General features: G+C 38.8%; 1 protein-coding gene across 1 annotated transcript in view; it reads right to left on the bottom strand.

The window, feature by feature from the left end:
* Positions 1-26,168, bottom strand: part of Pde4d (phosphodiesterase 4D) — a 792,225-nt gene extending 766,057 nt beyond the window's left edge. The window contains exon 1 of the mRNA XM_051182906.1: positions 25,404-26,168. Within this exon, the coding sequence (XP_051038863.1) occupies positions 25,404-25,843 (440 nt within the window). The 5' untranslated portion in view covers positions 25,844-26,168. The remainder of the gene's footprint in view (positions 1-25,403) is intronic.
* Between the last annotated feature and the right edge of the window lie 1,317 nt (positions 26,169-27,485).

Genomic DNA, 27,485 nt, shown 5'->3' with positions numbered 1-27,485 from the left:
AAAACAGTATTTTCATCACAAACAAGAGGTCCTTTTACTGGCCTACTGCAGATTCCGAAGTGTCTTTTGACAAAGAAAGTCAAGAGCAATGATGCTGATTTCATCACCAAAACCAGCCAAGAATGATGAAGACATCGGAGAATTAGGTAAATGTGGGTAAGGAGGTGTGCCAAATAAATAGCAGAGCTCTACTATTGATGGCATCTACAAAGTATCAACAATTCTGAAGTCTCAGAGGCAACTCTGACAGATGACACTGAAGTTGTCACCATCCCCTTAATCAAAGCTCTTCCATGGTGTCTGTGGGGAGTATACAATGTTTAATGAGGTTTGGGAATGATTTGCTAGACTGAGGTTTCCATCTGACACAGACTTCTTTCATTAATTATGATTTTCCCATAGAGGCTAGCCAAGAAGTATTTCCTAATAAAAAAATAATTAAAGAAGGATCTTCTAGAGCATGTGAGAGCATGTGTAAGTCCATAAAAGTGATAGTGCAGATGGCCCCCACTCTTGAAGATAATTTTCAAACAAGTCCAATTCAGTCGCATAGACACCTACAGCTGGCATATTAAGGACCCTGATTTCAGAGATAAGAGCTGAAGCTAATTTCACTGAAGTCTAATGAAAGGAAGATATGGAACGACAGAAGACAGATGAGACTCCTACAGCTGGGGATAATCTTCAAGGATTTACTTCTGGGACCTGACAGTGTTTCAAGATTTCCATTCATCGTGTTCAACCCAAGGACTTGATTTTGGAAGCTAATGGGCCTCAGTGAAAAAGAAAAGTCGCTGTGCAGGCTTTTAATTCAAGCACTCAGGAGAAAGAGGATGAGACAGGCTGGGCTCTGTGAATTCAAGGCCAGCCTGGTCTACAGAGTGAGTTCTGCACAGGACAGGACAGCCAGGATTGATACGCAGAGAAATCCAGCCTTGAAAAAACAACAGCAGCAGCAACAACAACAAAACAAACAAACAAACAAACAACAATAGTAACCAAGAGGAGCCAAACATGAAAATAAATCAGGCATTATTTGTCATTGACCCAACTGGCAAATATTAAACATACCTTAGTGTATCATACTATAAAATGCTTTGAAACTAGAAGTAGTCACAGGAGGATAAACTTGATGTATTTTAACTAAACAGTATATACTTAAAAAGTTGTTTTGTGTGTTCCTGAAATATGAACTTGGCAAGCATTCTACCACTTGGCTTTATCCTCGGTCCTTTCTTTTTTCTTGTTTTAAAACATGTTCCTAAAACCCAGAGTGACCTTTAATTCATTTTATAACCCAAGCAGGCCCTGAACTCGTGATTCTCCTGCCTCAGTTGACCCAGAAACTTGGATTATAGGGCAGAAAGGCCCAGTTCAAAATTTAAAGTACATATTTCCTCTGAGGTCAATTAAAAATACACTTATTTTATATGAACAGATAATGAAGGCCAAGCTTAGTCACTGCAATTCTGCATGCAATGTCAATGCTGAGAAACAGGCTAATGGTCACAGGGAGGAGACCAGTGAAATGATGTCACACCCCTGTGTGGAGCACACTACAATTGTTAGGCAGATCTATCTACGGGAAACAGCCTCTTGTGATGTTATTAATGGAAGTGAGCAGATAGCAAAACAGGGTGGATCATGTACCAGGATTTGAGTAAACAAATGTTCTCTTGTCAGGAAATGCAAGACTAGAGGTTGCCTTCAGGAAAGGGAACTGGAGACCAGAGAGATTGAGCGGGGAAGAGAGTGTACTGTGCACGAAAAATCTCTTGATGGTGAAGAGATTTTTATTCAAGTGCTTGTATTAGCTATTCAAGTCAATTGGCCAAAAGATCTTCTATGAAACTCTGGGAAGAAAAGCTTTCGAAAACACTTACATGACAAACTCATGGAAAATTGTGTCAATGAAATGAATTAGAAAAGTATTTCTCAATCATTTTGGCCCCTGAATCTCTTTATGCCCTCAAAATTATATAACTCAAAGCTTTTAGTTTCTGTAAAATGTCTACCATTAAAATTTGAGAAAATCTAGAATAGTTATTTCCAAGTTCCTTCTCAAAACCAATTGTAACCACAATTTAAAAAAAAAATCCTCCCATAAAATAACAAAAAGTGAAAAAAACTGACAGGTTTTCCTATTTTGCTAGCTCAATAGAAGACAGCTAGGTTGGAACTGCATTTGTATTTCGTCTCCTGCAACATGACATGCATTAGTGTCTGGTTAACTCCTCTGAGAAAATGTTCAGTGGGAAGGAAAAGAACATGTTTCTGTCACTCATGACAACACATGAAACTAGATCACTGTCTTCAAAACTTAAAATGGATTAAATTCTTACATGTGAAATATAAAACAAGCAGAAAAAAATATAGTAAGAGTGCTTTGGGACGTGTGCATGGGCAAGGATTGCGGGGGGGGGGAGGTAAGACTTGGAAGGATGAAAATCAAAGCAAAATGAGACAAATGAGATGGCATCTAACTTCAAACGCATTCCCACAAGAAAGGAGGTAACTAAAGAACGAGACAACCTAAAAACCATACCTCTGCCGGTGGGTTCATATGTAGAATGGGTAAAACACTTCAAAACCCAACAGCAAGCAAGCAATAAAATCCCAAAAGAAAAGAAATATCCCAAAATACAAATGGATATCAGACCCAAAGTAACACTTATCAAAAGAAGACATACACACAGCTAACAAATATATGATGAATTGCTCAGTCAATCACCGCTGGGGAAATGCACATATCTCATCCCAGTCAGAATGGTCAGGTCCAAACCATAACAACAAAGAAGTGTTGATGAGGATGAGGAGGAAAATGAAATCTTGAGCCCTGTTGGTTCAATGTAGATTGCTAGACCTATTATAGAAAATGGGGTTCCCCCCAAATAAAAATACACTCACCATATAATACCCAGAACTCCCACTACTAGATATTTGGGCATATTTCAAAATGAAATCGTTATGTTGAAGAGGCATCGGAACTCACATGTTTATTGCAGCATTATTTACCACAGCTAAGGGATAGAAACAACCCGTGTCTACCATTGAGGAAGAGGTAAGCAAAACGTTATGCAAACACACAATGAAATATTATTTGGCTATAAATGAGAGCACAATCTTGTGCTTTGTGGCAGGGATGCAACTGGAGGACATATTAAGTGCACTTCTCTAGGCAAAGGACAAGTCCAAGATGTCTTACTTGCATATACAATGTGATAAGTTGATCACACATCTAGAACTTAAGATTAGACTAGCAGGATAGGCAAGGAATGGGAGGGGGAGATGCATGGTAAGATGACTAGAGATAATAATGTACTAAACATTTAAGAAAGCCAGGAATGATTTAAAATATTTTAGGATTTAAAAAAATGCCTCTATTAGACACTGCAGGATAGCAGATTAAAACCTCAGTGTCAATAAAGTGTTACCTCTTTTAAATTTGCTGGGTAGTGACATCCCCAAACTATTACAGGTAATAGTCATTACTCTTGGTTACCCTACAGAACTTGATGGTAAATCCCAATTGCTAGAAAATAATACACAATTGAGTCAGAGGACACAGAGAAATCAGGCTGGTCCTGACCTGGAAGCTTCATCCTGACAGGTTAACTGTCTTGGTGCTGGAAGATGCTATACACACTATACAAGAAAAAAGTAATCAGTATTATCCAGCTATAAGCTCTGCATGCTATAGTAATGGCCATCCTGTTAGGACATGTCCACTGGTGCATCAATGACAAAATGTCACGGGAGTAACCAGTCTCTTTATGCTTGAACCAAGCTCCTGCCTCACAAGTTGGAATCTATATCTGGCACTGGCACCTACATAGGGACTCAGAAGCTGTGAATGAACTGGACATAGGCCCTAGGGAGGGGCAACTACTGTTGTTGTGCTAAATAGCATAACATTAAACTAGTTCCTAATTATATAATTCAGTGCTTCCCCCAACCCCCCCCCCATTACAGAATGTCTTTGTGTAGTAGATGGTAAATAACACAGATACCCACAACTGGTCAAGGTGAGGAATATGAACACTCAAACCTAGGAGAGACATCTAGATCATTCTCTTTCCTTCCCAGGGCTTGGCTCAGAGAATATTATGGAAGGTAGGGCTGGAAAGGGAGTCAGATTTTGGAAGGGTGTAGTCTCTGGAACACTGATCACACAACCAGGAGTGTCTGAACAGCACAATTTATACTTGGTGGATTTAAAAAAAATGAGGGTAAAACTTGGGTTTTGGGGGAAAACCATCTTTGTGGAGTGTGTGTGGGTTTGGATATGATCAAAATGCATTGCACAAAATTATCAAATAACTGATAAAAATGTGAAAATAGCAATGATAAATGTTTAAGCCGATAACTATGTTTAATTAGATTTAAATATTATATGGTATATAAACGAATATTTCCCAGTTAATAAGTACAGAAAGTGCAAGGTAGAGTTTCACTGTAGATCAAAGTCACAGAAGCAGATTCTTTCATGCTGATGGCCAGGAACGGGGTATTTATAGTCACAGAAGCAGAGGGATGTTAAAAGGTATTACATATCCTTATGGTATATCTTACTGAAGGCTTACTGAATGCAAGGCAATGAGGCCTGTGTCTAACCTAATGGCTAATTTCCTCACTATTCCCACCTGAAAGTTGCCCTTTCCACATGCTTTTTGGGTATTCAAAGACCTTAGCTTGATCTGGGTCAGTAGTTTCACCTCCTCAAGGAGAATTTCACTGCAAGTTTCCTTCCCAAATGCTGCCTAGGCTTCAGGGAGAAGTGTTTATCACGTTTAACTGAGATATCTAAGGAATGTTATCATCACTGAATGGCAAGGGCTTTATCCAAGAACCAGTTATCAATCAGAACTATCTGTCCTGGGTCCTTAATAATTTAGCACTTGGGTCACTTGCCTAGGTTTAGCTTCAACATTCATACCTCACTCAGTTCCTAAGAAGGGGAACGTAACAAAAAGTTCTAGTTCAGATGTGTCTGGATTTGTTGCCAACTGGCTACATGGAACAATGCTGACTTTATTATCTTAAATTTCCACAAAGTTGGGTATGGTAAACAGTGTGGTGTTACCTCAGTACCCATAAGCACAGTGTTCCCCCCAAAGAACCAGTATATTTCTTGTAATGAGAACAAATTAAGTTGCCAAAATGCCCTAATCTTTGCTGTCAGAGTAAGAATGTGGGTTTAGGAGCATTAACTGTGATGACTCTTGTGTATTTCCTTTCCTGCTTCATGCCAATGAACATTTTGGTTATGTAAAAATATATCCTTAAGCCAACACTAATTCTTTTGTTGAGTGATATGTAGAAATATACACAAAGTAAAAAAAAATTACTTTTAGTTCTAGGAAGTCTAAATACTATATAAAGGGTTTAATAGTAAGTCCATGTGAAAATCTTGTTACCAACAATTTTTTTTTTAAATCTTACTAAAGGGTTAATGGATAAGAAGAGGTTAATATTTATTTGTGCCACTGCAGAAATCAAAAAACACCACACATTTATTCATTTGCTTAAATGAGTGCCTAAGAGGAGACTTTATATTTATCTTATTAATATAGTTTACATTACAAAGTTCAGGTTTGTGGCATCCCACATGTAGGCCATGGCTTCACTCCAAGGTGCCGAAGCTCATTCTGGAATGATTTACTAAAGGCTCACTCACCATTGCTGCCAAGATGAGGAAATTATATTGAAAAGTACATTCCTGAGAAAATTTAATGGTCCCTTGTCTAAGAAAGGTGAAGCCAGGACAGTAGCATGGATATTTAACAATGAGATTAGAAGAGCCTGAGAAACTTCAGGAAAAAACAAACACAAGGAATAGGAACAGACAAGAAGTCTAATGTTAGGACATCATACAGAATTTTCAATTTGTTATCTACATATGCCAACATCCACTCGATTATGTACATGTAAATATGAGGTGTAGCTATGGTGTGACCCTAGCAGGGATGTATCCCCTTATCTCCTGATCTTGAGTATTTATGGGATTAATATTTTGCTTTGACATAACGGAATTTGGAAAAAGTGAAGGATTGGTCAACTACACTTCAGATCTTTAACTGGTTGGATTTAAATGCACGCAAGGTATAGTCACCCTGAATAGGATTGTTCTAAGCCGATGGGCTTTTCAAATAAAAGTGGAAGAGTCAGAGTCTGTTTATGTTCTGATCTTGAAGCAGCAAGCTTCCATGAATCATACAGTTCCAAGGACCATGAGTTTGAAAGAACGGCTACCCCATGTACAAGCTCAGCCTTGCCTACTACTTTGGGTGAAGCTTTGTGAAGTTTTGAAAGGGGACGCAGTTAATGTCAGTGTAGTACAATGGCCCAAGGAAACAGACATACTAATTTTGTGATAATGTACTGTGCTGCAATTTTTAAGAAACCTACTATAAAGCTGCTCTGCACTAGAGAAAGAGCGCCATCTCATAGGATGTACACTTAATACAACTTTGGTACCTGTGTATAACTGATCAAATGTGCAGGGAATCCAGAAATGCACATACATGCAAGTAAATCCATAAACTACTCAAATCTGTTATCAAGAGAGAAAGAGAAAACTTGCTTTCATTAACTTCATCTCGAAGTTTCTTTTGTGTTTTGTTCCATGTATCTTGGACAAAGGCAAACCCATTCATTTGGTCTACTAGATACCTCAGAATCATCACTGACACTTAGTGCACTTCAACCCTTCTAACAAATTAGCCATCAAATTCTGCAAGCTCCTCTCGACTCTACTCCCACTAAAGATCCATCTCTACTGATACCCATGAGTTCTTCTTCATCAGCAATAACTCCTACGTATGACTTCCCAGCCCATAATTTTCCACAGGCACTGGAGACTGCAGTCCTCTGTTAGTTCTGGAGGTGTTGACTAGAATAGCAGAGACAGAGCAATGGAAATGGATAGCAGAAAATGGCAGAAGAAAGAAAAGTATTGAGACAATATGCCTGTGTAGAGAGTATGACTGCATCTGCACATCCCGAACATTCTCCTGGATGATGGGGAATGTTCTTCTGTGTATATGTTTATCTCATTGGTTGATGAATAAAACAATGCTATTGGCCAAGAGGGCAGCAAGATAGGTGGGACTAGGAGACCAGGAAGATTCTGGGAAGTGTAGGCAGAGAGGAATTGTCATGTGATCCCAGGAAATGACATAGCTGGGATTGAAATTGCCAGTAGCTAACCATAGAGGTCTGGAGGTCTGTACATACAGGGAGCAAGTGACGTAGCTGGGCAGAATCAGAATATAAGCAGGGGCAAACAGGAAATTGCTCTCTTCTCTTCTCTATGGACATGCTGAGTCAGTCACCATGTAGGATGTCAAAGGCATAACAGGTCCCTGGGACCTTTCTCTGGTAAGGGAAGACCACATGGGAATACTTAGATTGATTAAAAAATGAGTTAATGTTTAAGACAGAGCTAGAACTAGCCAATGAGAAATGCTAGTCATTGGCTAACGGTTTCATAATTAATATAGTGTCTGCATGTTCATTTGTGGCTGAAGCAGTGATAGGGTCTGCTGGGCAAGAAAACTCATATTACATCTGGGAACAATGGAAATGCATGTTAGGGTTTACAGCAGAGCAATGATACTTTAAAAAATTTAGCATCATCTTTTAATGCAGGAAAACAGTAATTTGGAAATAAGAGCCCTCTAATCGGCAAAAATTCTCACAAGAAAAAAAATAAAACTGATTACCTGGAGATATTAGGTAAAACTGTATTTTTTCTAACTTTCTATTCGGGAAAAATACATACAAAAACTACTGTTTTACTCATTTGAAAATAGTAATTTGGGTCAACCAGAATTTGGAAGACAAAATAGTAATAATTATTGAAAGGATCTGCTTTGGCGAACCTTATTCCAGATTCCTTCTCCTTTTTCTTTCTTTTTGTTGTTTTTGTTTTCAAGACAGGGTTTCTCTGTGTAGTAGAGTGTCCTGGAACTCTGCAGACCAGGCTAGCCTTGAACTCACAAAGATCCACCTCCCTCTGGCTCCCAAGTGATGGGATTAAAGGTAAAGGCATGAACCACCACCACTCAGTGTCTTCTCCCTCTAATTGCAGAAACATGAAACAGGATTCACTCTGTCCATTAACACTGAATTAAAGCTTGCTGAGTGACCTTAATTTCAGGGAACATACACAGATTTCTACAGCAATGACGCTAACATCTCAACAGCAGCTAGTGAATAAGATTAGAACAAAATAGAGTTGGCTGTCAACAGGGAATATTTTCACATTTTGTTAAGTGAGTAATACAGATCAGTGGAGACAAGTCAGGCATTGTGGCTCACACTTATAATTCCAGAGAGGTTAGGTAAAGAGGATTGTTTGAAGGTCAGCCTCAGACACATAGTGGACACTATGCCAACCTGGATGGACTATGTGACACTCTGTCTCAAAGCTAGCAAGCAAGCAAGCAAGCAAACAAATAACCGTCAAATCAAAACAAAACAAAAACAGATCAGCAGAGAAACCCCCTGCTGGCAAGTGTGAAATGACTTAGAATTCCAGTCTCTACACTGAAAAGGAAAAGCCTTTTCTTATGTGTCACCTCTACACCTACAGCTCAGTTCCAAAATAGTGCTGGAGACTGTCTCCCACCTCCGGATATTCCTGTAAACAAAGTGGCCATGTCTGAGCAGCTAATCTGCACATGGGATGCTAAAGGGACATTTCTGGAACTGAATTACTAGTCCTGTACTGCTCATATTCATTTTTTGCCTTTTCCTGTGAGATTTAAAGAAACATGCTGCTCCAGTCCAAAACGTAAGAGTCCAATTCCAACTCCCTGTGATTTAGAAGGGAAAATTCCAAGAATTTAAACAGAGATCAAGGGACAATTCTTTTCATACTCTATACCCAAATGACACAGATTTCTAAAGGCTAACACAGTGAGGGGGATGACTGGGCAGATCTTGAAGCAATCTGGTGATCATGTGTTACCCCATAGCTTGTTTTAAGGCCACACTCCCATTTGGAGTCAGCTGAGCAGTGGGGGTCTGGGCTGAGGCTGCTAACTGCACAGCTCACCAGATACAGCAGTGGGATTTGCCATGCCAGCCATGCAGAAGCCTAGATCGGGCCAAAAATCTGGAAGGAGAAAATATAAAGGATTTCTTATGACATTCCTGGAGACAGAAGTACTTAAAACTGGCAATTTGAAAACTTCCACAGAGATAGTTCAACACAATGCACTGCAGAAAGTGCAGAAATGAAGGGGAGAGAATCATTTAAGAAGTTTCTATAATAATGCATGTATACATATGTGTTTCCACACACACACACACACACATACACACACACACACACACACACACACACACACACAAAATACTGTTCAGTAGCAATAAAATAAATGATGGCAGAACAGGAAGGCATGTCATTCACAGGGCCTTTGAACTCTGTGTTTTTGAAACTAATATCTTATGCTAGTATGTCCAAGACAGTAGAATGTTTCTAAATAAGCAAAAAATTTGAAATATAAATATCAAAATAGTCTAAGTAATTAGAAAAAAGGACTTATAGTAAGTCCCATGAAATACTGATTTCAGTTGTTGTCTTACCACTCAGACTCTCAGCATCTTCAGGTAACATAAGAACAAATCTATCTCAATCATATGATGCGATATTTTATCACATCAATTGCTTTTGCATGTTATGAATAAAAAGTAAAATATAAACATTGGAAAATTCTAGTATGCACCAGAAGGGAATGCCAATTGCCAAAAAAAAAGTGTCCTAGTGGTAGAGACGGTCCTAATATGACTAGAAAGAGTAATCCTGGAGTGATGGTTTTTGAGAAAGGAAATAGATATTTTCCTTTTTCTTCCTACTGGTTTTGACTTCTTAATCATTAAAAAGCATAAAATTAATAATAGAGTCCAAAGTGATGTCTGATGGGAAAAGTAACAATATCATATTATTGAGTTATTTTCCTCATTGTCAACTTTCGTTATAATCTATGCCTCAGCATTCAATCATTTCAAGGACTTTTGGAGCCTCTCCTCCCTTTGTCAAGCAGATGAGGTTAAGATAAAGCAAATGTAGCACTATTCTGAAAAGTAAGGCTCTTCAGTCTCAGTGTTTAGCTTTTAATTTGAGAAAGAGCAGCTCTGTAGGAGTAGCGTAGCTGAAGTCCAACCTTGTAAGTAAGCAGGCTGTGAAAACACAGCATAGGAAATTCCTTGGTACATGGTGCCTCTCCTCCCTTTCTGTATGCCACCGATGAAAGATCCAATGTAAATACTTGAGGGAGCACCTGCAGCGCCTCTGTTCTATCATCGATACGCACATCATGGCAGAAAGCTTGTTTTCTTATATACTCATCTTTGTTCCTTGTCCAGATTTAACTTCCCTTGACTACAAAGAAGGATTTGTGTTAACCCCTCCCCACCACCCCTGGCCATTTTTTTTTTCAACACAGTATTTGAAAGCTCCTTAGGATCTGTCACTGGCTCCTCTTTTCTTTCTTGTATCCCACATGTTGGCATTCGTCTGGTTTCCATCCTTGAGCTTCCTCTGCATGGATAATTTTTATTGATATTTACTGTATTCCAGTAATTTTGCAACTCATTTATACCATTATTCTATTCTTCTGAGCCCTGAGATCTGACATGATGGAAGAGTCAGAACTCTGGATTTAGAAGGTCTCTAGAGTTGACCTATAAATAAATCTGTATGTTCTGTATGCCATCAGTTTCCACGACTGTATATTGCTAACAGTGAATGCTTGATTGCTAAAAGGATGGGACATGTGTGATCTACATAAAACTGCTAGGACTATCAGACCGGTTGATCAAGAAATGATGATGCTAAAAAGACAGTGATCATGATGTTGACAGTGATCGTGGCAAAGCTGATGACAAATGTCTATGTAACATTTCTGTTTGTATGTGCAAAGGCAAACTCACCAACCCCCTTCAGCTGGTATGGTGACAATATCACCCATGTGGCAGGGTATGTACCTGAAAATATTCTTGCTCTTTCTCACCAATCTACCGTTTCCTGACTGACTGGCTGCAAAGAATGGACTGACTTTCCCTGTTAATATCAGTCATGTTTCTTTAGATGTTGTAGCTTGCCCTGATGTCTGTCACCTCTCCTGAATTGCTTTTCCAATATCTCAGCTAGATGCTCCCTCTTCAGACTTCAGTTACTCCTTCTTTTCCTTCATATTCTCACCAGACACACCTTTTTATAATACAATTATTGTGTTTTTCTTTAACATAAAAGTTTTAGGAAGATTATTTTTTTTGGGGGGGAATAGTACATTCTAAAATGCTCTAGAAATACCTTTTAGATATTCATTGATAAATGCTCCTAATATTTTCTAGAAAGATATAAAAGCTCTTTGGTCTTTGACATGCAAAATTGCTGTTGTGTATGTATCCTAGTAGTAACAAGGTGACCAGAAAGACGGATAACAAAGAAGAAAATAAATGTATATATTCATAGTGATTGCTCTATGAACCAATAGTGATGTGAAGATAAATACATAATCAATATAAACGAATAACCAAAAATGTATGAAAATACATGCAAATAATCTGTTTGCAGTGTATTTAAAACTTGACATACTAAATGCAGTTCTTAAATACTAAGAAAATGAAAAATTAAGGAATTGCTTATTGGAATGATTTGTGAGATGAGCCATATTAGAGAATACGGTTGTTCAGAACTAAAAAAGCAAAGAAAAAGTAGAGGGTGTTTGTAGGATTGAATGTTGTTCTTAGCATGAGTGCTAGGTAGGTCTACAATATGCGGTATAACAAATGCAAAGGTTAGCAGTATAGTTTGAAATTATATGGAGGCATATAATAGCCATTGTTATATATCATAAACAAAGTCCAATTGATGATCAGGAGAGAAAACTTAGGCAAGGTTTCGAAAGTATGCTGAAATACACTATTGTCTGTGGATTTCCTGGAATTGGTGGGTATAGAAATAGTTGATTAGAAGACAAAAGTTGGATAGATGGGGATAGACCCCACCACCATATACACCATAGTCAGTAAGCTTTCTGTGATCTCCAAAGAAGAAATAAATTAACATGTTATTCTTCACCACTTTCAAAGGAGGTCAGAAAAACCAATGTGAAGGAACGCATTAATCTGTAGTGGTCTGCACTGGAATACATGCAACTATGTGCCCACAATAAAACTGCATTTCTTCTAGTTAGTGCAATGGCATAATTTTCCATCTACAACAACAGCACTGAAAAATTCAACTGAAGTTGAATACTTTTAAATTATTTGGCTTGGTTAATATTTCAGATTTGCGCGCCACTAAAGTAAACTAGCAATTACAATGACTGCAGAGAAGCCAAAAGGTAATTAATATTGTTTTCCTTTGGTGTCCAGATACTTATGATTCTTTAATCATACTTTCCTTGAATGCAGCTAATAGGTTTTGTTATTTTATAGTATTAAATCACCAGCTAGCAAAAATTATTTCTGCTGTGAACTCTTTCTTAAACTCATATCTTCTTTGCCATCATTCCTTCTACATCATTAGCTTTCATTGAATCTTTATATGCCTTCACTTTAAAATTAGCATAAAAACTAACAGGTTTCCTTACAGCACTTTCATAATACCCTGTCCCTCTCCCTGCTCATGCCTTCTCGCTGCTTGAGCCTCCTCCACTCTACCCCATGCTTCTGTATGTTTTCTTGTCACGTATTTATTTATTTTTTTACCCTCCCCATCCTCCGTTTCCAAGACCTTCCTTCTGGCTTTTATGTCCATGATGCCCCATTAATATACATAGGAAAAATTTGAAGCTAGAGTTAACACACTGGTGAGAACATGTGATATCTGTCTTTCTGAGTCTGGGCTACCTCACTCAATACTTTCCAGAGATCCATCGATTTTCCTACAAACTTCACTTTTCTTCATGGCTGAATGTATGTACCTACCACCTTTTCATTTTCTAGCCTTCTGATGATGGACTTCTAGGAACTTCCTTTCTATTTTGAAGAGTAGTAACACACATGGATATGCAAATATCTCTGTGGTAGGATATAGAGTCTTTTGGGCATATGCTCAAAAGCAGAAATCATATGGTAAATCTATTTTTAATTTCCTAAGAAATATCTACACTGACTTCCATTGTAACTGCACTGATTTGCACTCCTCCGACACCACGTAACAGTGTCTTTTCGCAGCATGTGTTCTTGTTTCTTTTAATTTTTTTTGTTGTTGTTGTCTCTTGTTTTTATAGTGATGATTACCCAAACTGGGCAGAGTTAGAATTTCCAAGTAGATTAGTCCATATTTCCTTGATGATTAAGGATATTGAACACTGTAAAAAATACTTATGGGCCATTTCTTGGCAGTCTTCTGTTCAGTTCATTTGCTCACCTAATATTAGCAGTCTTGGATCTTACCTAGTTTCTTGCAATGGACACCTAGATGACACTTCCAATTTCTTTCCATTTGCTGCTCCCTGTGCCTGTTAAATGAGCTTTAAGTCTCAAAACAAGCTATGGAACATTCCTGATTAAAATCCCAGTGCCTTTCTGACATATGGAAGAAAATCAAGGAACCAATTCTTCCAGTCTCCTGGCCCATTCTACACAGCACATGCTGAATACTGTTTGGAGAACTGTTTGGGCAGTTTCATAGAAATACACCATTTGATAGGAGAGCCCTATGCTTTTGGCCATCTACTTCACTGTGCCTACTGTTTAATCAGTCAGCTCACAGAGAAATCCCACTATGAACTAACAGTTTGTGAACATTTAAATAGAAAATTACTGTATTTCAGTTTTGTCTTCTAAACTTGTAGTTTCTTTTTATTCGTTTTTATAGGTAGGTTTTTTTAAATCATAGTGAGAAGATCCAAACCATTAACTACATTAAACTCTCATATCAAAAGTTGACAAAAGAGCCAGGTGTTAATGCACACCTTTAATTCCAGCACTTGGGAGGCAGAGACTGGTGGATCTCTGTGAGTTCGAGGCCAGCCTGGTCTACAGAGCTAGTTCCAGGACAGGCTCTAAAGCTACACAGAGAAACCCTGTCTGGAAAAACAACAAACATACAAACAAAAAACCAAAACAACAAAACAAAACAAAAAATAGACAAAAGACTATCTGAAGCAATAAACAGGCTGCCAAACTATTTGGAGGCTGGAATGCGACTTTACTTTTGCACAGATAGCGTATCCTCGGTAGTTTTTTTTTTTTTTTTTTTTTTGGGTTCAGATATTTTCAAAACTTTCTGTAGGTTACAACACTTTCAATGGAGTTTCTATATCAATATTGTCAAACCCACAATCTAGCTTAGACAGATCACTTCTTTAAAATATCTCATGTTGAATTTGCTTGGCTTATACACCAGTTGCTCATGCAGTCATGTAAAGGCGTAGATTAAAAACCCTTGTGAAGCTAGGAACACCCGTTTGTCAGAATAATCGTAGACACACATCATTTGCCCCGCTGTTGTGAAAGTCTTATGTAATTTGGTTGGCTATTCGGTGATGAACAAAGAATGTATTTTTATAAGATCTTCCATCCCAAATAACCTCGCATTTGTTTGACCCAGATAAACAGAAACAAAGAATCTGAAGTAAAGTATTTTTAATTTGTAAGCAGAGGTTAAATGATTGGCACTAAGTTAAATCACCGTGCAAACAAAGTATCATACAATTAGTACCTCATTTTCATGTTCTTTCCACAGTAGCGCAGTCCTGGCGATCTACAATGTCACTGCTTCACTGACTTCTCCTTTGCCAGGCATCTTTCCAAAAGTGCTATTCTACTATCAGATAGAACCTGTCCCTGCTGTCACCCAATGCCTTCCCCATAAAACAAGCTGTAAGTTCTTAACTGTTTACAAATAACCCTCAGAAGGAAGGCTGCCTGAATTTGCAATTATTTCTCTTTAAAGTAACAGGTAACTGCTTTCATGAAGAATGTAATCTTATAGACCCTAGGTTTTATTCATTTAATAATTCTTGTCGTGCAAGTGGAAGGAAGATGCTGTGCTTAGATGGAAACAGGATTGATAGTTGTCTTGACAGGGGCTTATCATTTGTTAAAATGTGTTGGTATTAAGTAGATAAACACAAAGTTAAGCACACAGTTATGATATCACAGATGCTATAAAGGAGAACTACACAGGCTTGGAGGACCTGAGGAAGCTTTGTCAACATGTTTGTTGGTGTCAGATTTGAGGAATGAATGGGTCATCAAAGCTAAAGGGTGGAAAGTTTTCATTAACATCTTAAGTGAAGAAAAGCACACATGGGCTCCTCTGTGGGAAGATTCACCAGCTAACACCCATAGATGTCTATTCTAGTGAAACCATGCCTACATTCTTATTCACAAAAAGACCCATTGTCACTGGCAAATTTGCCTTGTGTTTGTGGCCATTTCTGGGTTGTTAATATAGATAGTTGTGTCTTAGGCATATATTCTTCTTGAATGCTATTATTATATTGTTTAGTAGTTTTCAAAAAATTATAGTAAGAACATCAGCTGCTTCTCAGTTGGATGATCTTTCTTCGGTTGATATCTTGAAACTTCCATGTTGAGAACACTCATGATTTCTGAGTAGTAGAAGCCCCCTGGGCAATGATCAATAGATGAGAACTTGGTCCTCGACACAGTAAAAGACCTCAGATGATGAAAATGCATCCAAGTAGTGGTGACAAAAAAGAAGTATATCAAGAAGACATCAAATTATATTGTAAGGATTCAAAATTATTTCCAATTAGACTGAAAACGCATCTACTTGTGAGGAAAATAACAACAAAAATGGGAGGAGGAATAATGTTATTATTATGAGCTTGGAGCAATCACAATAGACAAATGTGTCCTTAGTGTTTAGAGAATGGTTGTGGGCAAATTCTCCTAACAATTAATTGGCCTAGGTCCATGTTTACTGGGGTTACATCTTGTAATAAGTTTATCTGGATCATTCAATGGGAAGTGATGGGGAAAGAATAAGGAGTCCTATAAATATTTGGGGAAAGAAATGGTGTCAGAAAATCAGGGACCTAGTCAGCCAAGCTGAATGTCTTTGGCTCCATTTCCTGCCATCAATGAAAAGAGACTGAATTTAGATTGGCTGATATTAATTCAGGACAAAGCTTGAGTCAGTCAGGTTAGACATGCCTGAAAGCTGCAGTTAACAGAGATAAATCAGGTCAAAAAGTAGTGGTTGAGGGTGTCATAGAAACAAACAGTACTTAATTGGAAAGACAAAGGAAACAATAAGACATATAAATGAAACTCAGGAATCTGAATGGGTACTTAAAAATGAACGTTGCCTCTAGGAGATAGAGTCTAGAAGTATACAAGCTCTAGAAAAGTATCTAAATTATCTACTTCTCTCTCTGTATTTCTCTCTGTATTTCTCTCTCTCCCTCTGTGTGTGTGTGTGTATGTGTGTGTGTATGTGTGTGTGTAATCATACCCTTGTATATGAAAGACAGAGGTGAATATTAAGTGTTGTTCCTCTTAGGTACCATATATCCTGTTGTTTGAGACAAGGTCGTTCATTTGCCTGATCATCCTCAATTAGATTAGGCTGGTAGCCAATGAAACCCAGGGGTCTTTCTATCTCTATTTATTAGTTTTAGAATTACAAGAGTTCCATGATGACTGGATTCTTTATTTGGTCCTGGGAACTGAAATCAGGTCCTCATGATTGCACAGCAAACATTACCAACTGAGTTATCTTCTCAGCCCCAAGCCATCTTCTTTTAATATAACAAGCAGCACAATCAGAGCTGGAGGAAAAGAAATATCATTGGAGATAGCTGAGGTATTGGAGAGGAGGGTTTTAGAGGTGTACCTGACCAAAACACATAATATGCATGAATGAAACTATCAAACAATAAAAATAAATAAATGAATGGTTTATAAAAAGAATGCCAACTGAGGCTCCAATACTGGTAGGTTTTGAGTGTCTTCAACAACAGGACATCAATATATAGCTTCATAAAAACACAGTTGCAGCTATAAGCAACATTCATAATTAATTCATACTTGATGAAGTGTAGAGAAGCTGATGAAATTGTGTGCATCATATCAAATAGTGTTCTTGTAAGAATCCATAGGGAAATATTTCTTTGAATTCTCGGAGTTCGCCAAAAATGTTTTCTTAAATCAACTCATTTGTTAACTTACTGGCACACGTGCATCTTAAACTGATGTTTCTTCTTTGAATTCACTATTAGGAAGCACACAACCAAATCTCTGAGTTGTTTTTGGCACTCATTAATCAATGGCATGGTGTGTTTGCTTTCATATTGCACATTATCTTCATGCTGTTATTTCCTCCTTTACAGTGTCTTTATTTTGTTTTACCTTCCTCTAAGTTATTTTGCAATTTTATTTTTAGAAGCAAGGGAGAAAAGGAGGTTACAAAAAAATATATTGACCAAAACATGTAGAAAATTCAAAGGGAAAGAATATATTATTTTTGCATATTGGGAAAGCCACTTATGCTGCTCGTTTTTAGAGGAAATAAAGTAAGAGAAAAGAACATAAAGTATAAAAACAAAGACCTCCTAACTACCTCTTTCTTATGTAGCTGAAACAATTGGCAGCTTTTTGCCCCTACAGGTGATGCAAAGGAGAGAGACAGAGAGAAAAGAGTGAGTAGCACATACATACATGCACAGAGACAAGTAAATATAAATATGCATAAAGTACAGAAGATTAACTTGAGTCACATTCTGCGGCCTACTGTCTGAACTGTTTTCATTCACACATGGAGTTTATCACTACACTTTTTTCACTACTTTTTCAATTATTGTTTATGTAGCGGTCTCTTTTTTTTTTTGCAGGTATGACATCATTTTTTATTTTAATTGTCCATTGAAAGACAGTTTGATAATTCTCTGATGCTTGTTATCATGTTCGGTGATGTTCATGCAATCAGTTATATTCTTAAGTCAAATTCCCAAGCTTAGAATTATTTTGACAAAGGCATGTGCACAAAGCATTGATAAATGTTTGATTTCTCATCAACATTTTTCAAATTTACACCCTACACAAAAACTATCTTTTTTTTTTTAAAAAAAAAAAGATGGGTACTTCTCTATACCTCCAGTTCCTTTGAATTGTTTATTTTCCCATCACTTGACAAAATGATAAATAAAAAATGGTATAACATGTAAGTTTTCAATTTTACTTCATAGTTATCCAGATGAAAAAATTTAAATATGTCATTAACATATCTTTAAAATTATCTTTTAATGTCTTTTGTCCATTTTCTTTTGCTTTTCATAACTTTATTATTGATCTTCCTAATTTATGTTTAATATTAGTTTTGTGCTGTTAGGTAAAATGATTATTTCAATGAACACCATGATTAATTTACCATAAGTAAACTGAGTTGGGATGCTGTACTAACAGTTTCTACCATTTTATATATGCATGGGTATCATTCTTGACTTCTTAAAATTGTATCAATTTATTTATGAATTAATGCCATACCACTTGAAACACTAGCCTAAATGATATGTTCTGAAATCACATTGGTTAACAAAATTTTTTCTTTTCCTTAATATGTTCTTTACTACTCATTTATACTTAAATCAAATTTAAAGTGAAATAATTCCCTAAAATTTTATTGAGAATATGTTAACTTAAAAAAACCTAAATCCATATCTATTTGTATAATTATACATTTTTAAATAAAGACCATTCATACATTCATTCAGCTACCTTAGTGTGAGTCATCACCCAATTATATATGATGCTCTCACAACTTTTCCCTTAGTGAATTAAGTCAACAACTCAGTTAAAGCACAGTGTCTTAATTTTCGTGTATCCAGGAACATGAGGAACATATCCTTGAACTCTGCCACTTTCCAGTAGATTCTCTGAACCCTTTGATGCAGGAGTAAAGATGGACTCTATAGGCATCTTTCTAAATTAAAGGGGAGGGATTCTTTCAGGGTTATTTTCATTCACAACGTAGACCAAAAGTATTATCTCTCTTCATAGTCACTGTAACTCCCCTCTGTCTTCATATTTTAAATCATAGGCTGCTTCTCATCATATAGCAATGGGTATCAGTATTATGAAGATATAATCAGCTGAGGGCTTTTAAAACTCATGTCTGAATCCTGGATTTGAAAATGGATATGCATCTATTTTTTTCTGAGAGATGATATTCCTTTCATAACCCCGAAATGAGCAAAATATCATTGGCTCTGTGTGCTTCATAGATATTATTAAGGAAATCTAATATGTCGTGTCAAAGAGAGCTCAAACCAAAAAGACAAGGTCTCACTATTATTTCCAGTTAAAATATTGTCATTTATTGAGCACCCATGTAAGCCATGCTTTATGCAAAGTTGTAAAATACCCAAAAGACAAGACAATATAGTCATAATTATGGTAACATATAATTACCATAAATGGGTAGGTACTGAAGTGTAGTATACAAAAGATTATTATTCTCTCTTTGGTAGTAATGACCCCATGGGTGATAAATATATATCAGATAGTCTTTTTGCTATACGCTTTCATTTATATAATTTCCCCTTTCCCCTTTCTCCTTTCAACTTCTCCCATATATCCCCGTTTCTCACTCTCAAATTCAAATACGTATACACATATGTATTCCTAAATATAACCTTCTCAGCCCATGTGATATTCCTTCTATGTATGTTTTCAGGGCTTAGTATTTGGTATTGGATAACCAAATGGTATGCCCTTCCCTGAGGGAGACAATTTTTGTCACTCATGCCTAGTATCCCTTAGTGGACTAAATATATATTATTTAATTCTTTAAAAGAGATAAAAATGAGGTGATACAGGCCATAGGAAAGGAGCTAGAAGAACATTTTTCAGGGGGAAAAATGTATTAAACACATGGAGAAACTATCTTAGACAAAGATTCGACTGTTTGATGCGTTTGGTGAAAGCAGGTCTTGAGTAGTAAGATTTTCTGTAAGTAAGATAGACAGGGTTAACATTCCAAAGAGTCAGGCAAAGAGATTTAGGTATTATCTCATAGGCTATAAGAAGCTACTCCTTTAATCCCAGCACTAGGGAGGCAGAGGCAGGCCGATCTCTGTGAGTTCGAGGCCAGTTTGATCTAGTAGAGCTAGTTTCAAGACAGGCTCCAAAGCAATACAGAGAAACCCTGTCTCGAAAAAACAAGCAAGCAAAAAAAAAAAAAAAAAAAAAAAAAAAAAACAAACAAACAAACAAACAAAAAAGACTTCAAAGAAGGATCCCATGTGACTGGTGTCTGGCATAAGAAATAAACAGAGGTTAGTGAGATGGGAACTGGAGGTCACTTATAGGTCGCTTCCGATGTTTAATGTGATGTACATGCTTCACTGGGAGAAGCATCAAGAGGGAGGCATTGCCCTTCAGAGGCCAAGTTGGAAGATCTCAGTGGTCTCTAACATCCAGAATTATGGGAGAAAAAGAATCCAAGAAGAATCAATGGCTTAAGACAATGCAATAAATGGCGACACCATCCATTGAGATAGATCAGTAACTACAAATGATTATGCAGCTATCAGAGAAAATCTTGAGTCTCAGTTAACCTCTCACACATTTAACATGGTGTGAGAACACTCATGCCAAATGTTTGTGTATGGAGTTATACTAACTTAGTAACTGAGCTTTTAAAAATTATAATGTAAAATACACTCTTCTCTGGGAAAAACAATTAAAATTCCTAGTTTTAAATGTAGAAAATACTTGCAGTAAAAATAACCACACCATTTTTTTGGAAGATAATACAGGGCTATTTGCTATAGTCCCCTAGCAATGTTGCTGATAGATGCTAGGACTACATAATTTAAGCTATAGATGTGCATATTGTATGCTATTGTATGTTTTTAAATGTGAACTTGAGTAATAGGATATGAGACAGACTTTGTTTTAGACTCGAGATATTTGAATAATTTAAGAAGCATTAATCTTTTCAGATAATTAATTCATGTAATGTTTAGGGGTCTTTCTCAAGATACCTCTCTAAACACACATTAAACTAACGAGCAATCTATCAGTGTGGGGTGTGGGGTGGGTTGAAGTATAAGAATTTCTTCACAAAGGGAAGTGAAAAGATATTTTCTGAAGTCCCCTTTCACCCACAGCTGAATGCTCCAGTTACACACAAGGGTACGATATGGTAATTTCATGGTAATTTTAAAGTTTTAGTTTTAGGCTACTGCTTGGAGGATGAGAACATCGGTTGTTAAATGGGGACCACAAAGCCAGGTATGGTGATGGACGCCTGTAATCTCAGCAGGCATGGAAAGCAGGAGCTCAAGCCAGTTTCAGATGCGTAGTGAGTTCAAAGCCATCCCAGACTGCATGAGACCCAGTGTCATAATGAAACAAAACAGAGCAAAACAGATGGCCACAATGTGTAAATGTGAATTAATTGTCAAGAGATATGGAAGGTGTAAGTTGCACTTCTGCTTCTGCCAATACACTAGTTGTATTGGGGCACAACTCTTCAAGTGTAAATGATGGGTGGTGTTCAGGTAGGTTAGTTTAACTAAGTTATTTTACTTTGTTTATGAACAATGGCACCTTTTTTCCCATTACAGCTCCTAAGTGAGCAATTGAAGTAAACTTGAAAAAGATAAGATTGCACAAATATTTCATTTTGTAAGACAAATTCCTATGTCTGTCTGTCTACCTATCCTTTTTAAAGTTCTCTCCCACTCTTTAGCTTCCTCTTGCCCACCAATGCCTTGAGAGATTGACTGTTCAAAGGTTCCTCTCCTATCTTAAAAGATTTACATTTAGTGTAATGAGAGACTTGAGCTGTTCTTCTCCAACATTCCGAACTCAAATGTCACCTTCATGATATTTACATCTCTGCCTTCTAGAATGTTCTTATAGAATCAAGAAAATTACCTACGATGTTTGAATATCCAATCCAAGGAATATCCAATCCTTATTCTTTATTAAGAATTCACAGCTATTGCAAAGTTTTAAATATACATTACTGATAAATAAAACTTTTTTTATGTAAAGAGAAGTCAAAGAGAGAGCTTTTATCAATTACGTTAAACAGCTGCAGTAATTTGAAGGGTTCCTATTTAAAATAACAAATCTGATATATACAACATATAGGGTAATTTAGTTTTTTTATTTCATTTAGTTCTCTTGATAAGACCTATTTTTATTACCTTTGGAAATTTTATTCTTCAAAATTTATCTTATTTTGATACTAATAAACAAATCTACCTTGTTAGACACATCTTAATTCAAAATGCATTAGACACAATCATATTTCCCATGAAGTCAAAGAATTGACCATCAGTATCTGAGATCTGCATCCTTCCTGTTGATATAAATTTCTTCATTGAAAATGATGCCTCTTTCCCATTACTTCACATTTTATAATTGATGTTCAAAACTGAAGTCAAGATAACATCTGGCCATGCTTCTGTACATGCTAGAAATAGCTATTCAGAGACATATCTTTTTTAGTAATCTATAGGTAATCATTCTTCCCAATACTCACATGGTGGCTTTTTTCATACATCAACTTTCACAATTTAAACCCCTATTCATATCATGGTGTGAGTGTGTGTGTGTGTGTGTGTGTGTGTGTGTGTGTGTGTGTGCGTGCGCGTGTGTGTGTATACTTGTACCTCTTTTGTTTGACTTCCTTTGAAAGCAAACTGAAGTGTTTTGATTAGTCTTAATGTCTCTGAAGACTAATTCATATTTATTATTGTATGTATTATGCAAAGTCAGCTAATTCAAGGTTTGCCCTGTGTGATGCCTGATACCAGCTTATTTTGGACAGGACAAATTAAGAATAAAAGTTAAAAGCCCCCATTGCTTCCAGAAGCTTACGCTGTCATTTTAAGGATGGTTTAAATATCTCCCTTTTTTGTTTATTGGGAATATACCCTGTAGTATAAGTTGATATAAATTTCATGCATGACTTCACATATTCTTGAAGCTGTCAACTTATGCCAGGAACCACGCACATCTATTTCAGGAAGGCTTTAGCTGAATCAAGAGACCTGCATTTTCGTCTCAATTTTGGCCTGTCTCTATGTGATGTTGAAAAAATTCCTTACATCCTCTGGGGCTCAGTGTTCTTGTCTATAAAATGGAGATATTGACAGAAGAGCCAGCTAAGGTAATAGACGTAAAGCTTACCTAATAATTTTAAAGCACTGCTATCATTTTCTCTAAAGAATTAAAATAATATCCGTGCTCTTTTGGAAGCACATTTATTTGCAAAATGAATTTTACTCAAGAAAGTATTACATCAGTGTGTGAACATGTAGGAAATATGCAGCCAGTGATATAAAGAATTGATCATGAATCCATAAATAGAATGGCAATAATATATCAGATGAGCCACAGTAGAAGCAGCATGTAAATATTATACATCTTAATTTTTCTCTGAACCGTTCAACTAAGGAATTTCAGTGTATGGGCATAGCATAAAATAAACTCAAGTCAATGACACAATGCTTCCATTCCAATTAACTGATTTTTCCCAGCTCCTCCCAAAACAAATGTATTTTATTAAAAATGTAGTCAATTAAGAGATTCTACAAAAGCAATCAACCCAAATATTAAGCTAGAATGCATATTCTTGTTTAATATTTATTAAGGACCACATTTCATTTCTATTAATAGGTCAAATATGCAGGATAATTTCCTGGCCTCTATTCTGTGGTTATGGGCCCATATACTGTGCTGCTCAGGCACTGTCGAGGATGACCATCCCTTCAAAGAAAGAGTGAAGCCGCATGTGTGAGGATGAAGACGAAACTTGTATGCTGATGTGTAAATGTCTGTAATGGGCATCAATCATCCAACTTTAAAACCATCTGAATAGAGGTTAGCTACAATTCCCATTGTTCACATCCAACAGACTCAGTGTCATCAACAAGGTACCCAAGCAAGTGAGGAAGGAAAGGACAAAGCGATGCCTGCCAGCTAAGAGAATGGCCTCACGTGGAGGTTGGGATACTGACTGGCTAGCTGAGCTTGTTTTGTAGGGAATACAGCACACAGGGGGATATATTCACACGCACACATCCGCGCATAAACATACAGTTGAAAAACCATTATTATTTTCTGATTAATCCAACCTACTGTCACTAAGAGCTAGACACATGATCTCAGCCCCGGGTTTTCCTGTTTACACACCCAGTTCCCATGTATAAATTACCCATTGTCCAGTGTGGGAACTGGCTGCAGAGGCATCAGTGCCTACCCCTAACTGAGGCTACATGACTGTCTTACTATGTCAGCGAGAGTGGAAAGGGTCAGTAACTTTAAAATCCCTGTGTGACTCTGTGTAGGCATCCATGTAAAATTGCCCTCCGTGCGTGTGTGTGTGTGTGTGTGTGTGTGTGTTTGTGTGTGTGTAGGGACCCATCCCATGGCCTTACAACCAAATAGGGCCAAAATCCATCTCCACACTTGTGTTAAGAATGAGGTGATCGCTCAGCCACTGTAATTGTCCTTTACCCTACTCATTTCAGTGGCATCTATTAAAACTCCCAGCTGACATGTGGTTTCCCTGCCCTGTCTCCCAGAGCACTTTATGTTAAGGGGAAATCGCTATAATCAAATCTCCATGTCTTGCTTGCTACTAAAACGAGCCGATTTCTTACAAGGGTTGCTCGGGGACCACCGATACCATCGAACCCTGAGTGTATGCACGCCAGCACACACCAATGCGGTGTAACTCCCTCAGCACCCTCGCTCCCAACCCTGCCCCTTCTCTCCTAAGGATTGCTGAACATTTTGCTCCAAACTCTCCAAGTCACCCACGTGTTTGTTCTCCCCTTTGCTGTTCGATTTACTTCTGGACTTGAAAAGAGTTGTTCTCAAGCCATGTGCCGCAATCCCGCGACCAAAATGTCTCCTCCATACCCTGTGCCCTCTCCAGTCAGATCTGCCTGGCTGACCCCTCCTTGCTGGAGTGAGTGGACAGATTTATGGATGCTTTCCAGGCTTGCACTGCAGCCTACCCCACCACCCCCCAGCTTTCGCGCCTTCACCCTCCCTCCACTAGACACAAACTGAATTAGGTTTAATCTTACTGCTGGGGTGGGATGAAAACGAGTGTGGGGAGGGAGGTGCATGGCACAAATAAACCAGTAAAACACCACACACACACACACACACACACACACACACACACACACACACGCACACACGCACACACGCACACCAGTTAACAACGATGCCGTACTTTCGGGTCTATTTCCCACCTCAATTGTATGTTCTAGGGCAAGGACAGACACGCCCCTGCTCACCCTCCCTGAGTTTCTTGCGTTTGACCCTGGATTCCAAGATCGGTGGTGATCAGTTAGCGGGGAGAACTGGAGAAGAGGGCAGGCGACCCTTTGCCCGGGGGTGGGGTGGGGGGGGGGGAGGGGACACTCTCTACTCACCGTCTGAGTCCCTGGAACGATGAGGGCCAGGACATCCTGGATTTCTTCAGGCCGGGCCGGTGACCGGTCTCCACGGCGTAGGAGGTGCGGTCCATGGCGCGGCAGTACAGGTAGCGCTCGGTGTCCGAGTAGCCGCGGTGCCGGACGCGGCTGGCCCCGCTCGAGGCGTAGCGACCGCGGGTAGCTCCGGGCGGCGGCGGGGGCGGCGGCAGTGGGGGCGGTGGTGGTGGCTGCAGCTGGGGCTGGGGCGAGGGTGGCGGCGGCGGGGGCAGGTGGGGATGGGGGTGCAAGAGGCGGAACTGGGGCTGCCGGAGCGGGTACTGGTGGTGCTGTTCGTGCCTCCAGAGATGCTTAGGGGCTTTGAGCGCGGCCCCGGCGGCGCCGTCGCTGCCCTCGCCGCTGCCAGCCCGGGCCGGCACGCTGCTGCCCTCTGCCTCCATCCTGGCCGGCTCCGCGCCCCGCTGCCCCGCCGGGTCCACCGCGCTGGCCCGAGCGCCTCTGGGCTACTGCTTGCCGACGCTTCCCGAGACTGAGGCTGGGCTCAGCTTCCGACTTGTAGCGGCCAGAGGCTCCAGGCTACCGAGAGGGGGCTCTGCTAGCCGGTGCGATCACTGAACGCCACAGGGATCCCTGCTGGGTGGACGAGGCAGAGGCGCGCGGTGGTTGCTTCCAAGTAACCGAGACTCGGATGTGCGGCTTCTCTGATGGTCGGTTTCTTCTTCCTCCCTCTCTTGTCTTGGTCCCTCAGGGCATGGCCGATGAGATTAGGGACTGTTGGTAGCTAGAGGTACAGACTGTCTCGCAGCAGTAGCCCGCTCTTTAAGTCCTGGCACCTGAACCTGGATCTCAGAGCTGCTGAAAAGTTGGACAGCTCCCGACTGGCCAGCTGGTGCTCTGACTTTCTCCAAAACCACTCCAGCCAGTCAGGAGTCAGGCCCGCACTCCAGATCCTTCCCCTCCCTGTGCCCGCGCCTCCCTCCCTTCCTGCTCCTTGCTGCCCTGAGGTTTGCTCTTAGCTGTGTGACTAGATGCTCTCCTCTCACAGAAATGCATTTGATGATTCCTGGCTGGTTCCCAGAGCGTGTTGAAAATGAGCCTCAGGATGCAGTCTTCCAAAGAAAAGGCATGCAACCTGTCAAAGTTGCAAGAAATACTGTGTCTGTGTCGCTAAAATAACTGGATCTGAATGAAGAACCGATATTTAAGATCAGTTTTGTCTATCTTCGTGGTACAGGGTTAAATATTCTGTGCATCTTTCCTACAGCAGGAAAAATGTTCACTATTTCCTTCTGGAGATGCTCCAGCTAGTGTTTTGGTCCTGGCGAGGAAAGCTAGATGAAAATAAGGATGAACGGTCTTTTGATTATAGAGCTACAGCTGTACTCTCTGGCCACACTTAAGCTTGGGGTATCTTTTCCATTACATACGTCTGGTTATCTTCATCAGTTGCTACCATCCAAGCCTGGATGCAATTTGCTTTTCTGCCACATTTAACAGAGCATTTTAAACACATTCTGTGCCATTCTTCCATAGAAATATTCACACTTGATGCTACATTCTGGTTTTACCTTCCATCTCCTAGATTTAATATTTTCCTAAAATATCAAATATTTTTAAAATGTGAAGATAATGTCAGAGCTCCATGAGGACATTCCATGCACTATTTTTTATATTGCCATATTCCTTAAAGATGATATGCCATCTCCTCACTATTAATTCTAAGATTTGTCATTGTGGAAGCCACTACAGTACCATCCATTATTTGTCATATATTTTGACAGTCATTGGCAGCTTGATTGTGTTCTCTGCAGAAAGTTGTAACATGAATGAATATGTACAAGAGTACTTACAACCTAGAGCCATCGTAGTATTGAAAATCCAATAATCTCTACACAGTGAATGTCCAGTATAGACGCCATGAGAAAAATAGCAATAGGGAAAGTAAATGCTCTTTGCTTATAAGAACATATTCATATCTTTTTCTATACCTAGCAATAGTTTAATACCACACACAAGACCCCCCAGAACAGCTGTGTTGCCCTTCATGATTGGACATATCCCTTGCCTTCAGCCTGCTAGACT

The sequence above is a fragment of the Phodopus roborovskii genome, unplaced genomic scaffold, assembly GCF_943737965.1.
Source record: "Phodopus roborovskii unplaced genomic scaffold, PHOROB, whole genome shotgun sequence".
Classification (NCBI taxonomy): Eukaryota; Metazoa; Chordata; class Mammalia; order Rodentia; family Cricetidae; genus Phodopus; species Phodopus roborovskii.
The sequence above is the reverse complement of the archived record's forward strand: the minus strand, read 5'-3'. Positions and strand labels throughout refer to the sequence as shown.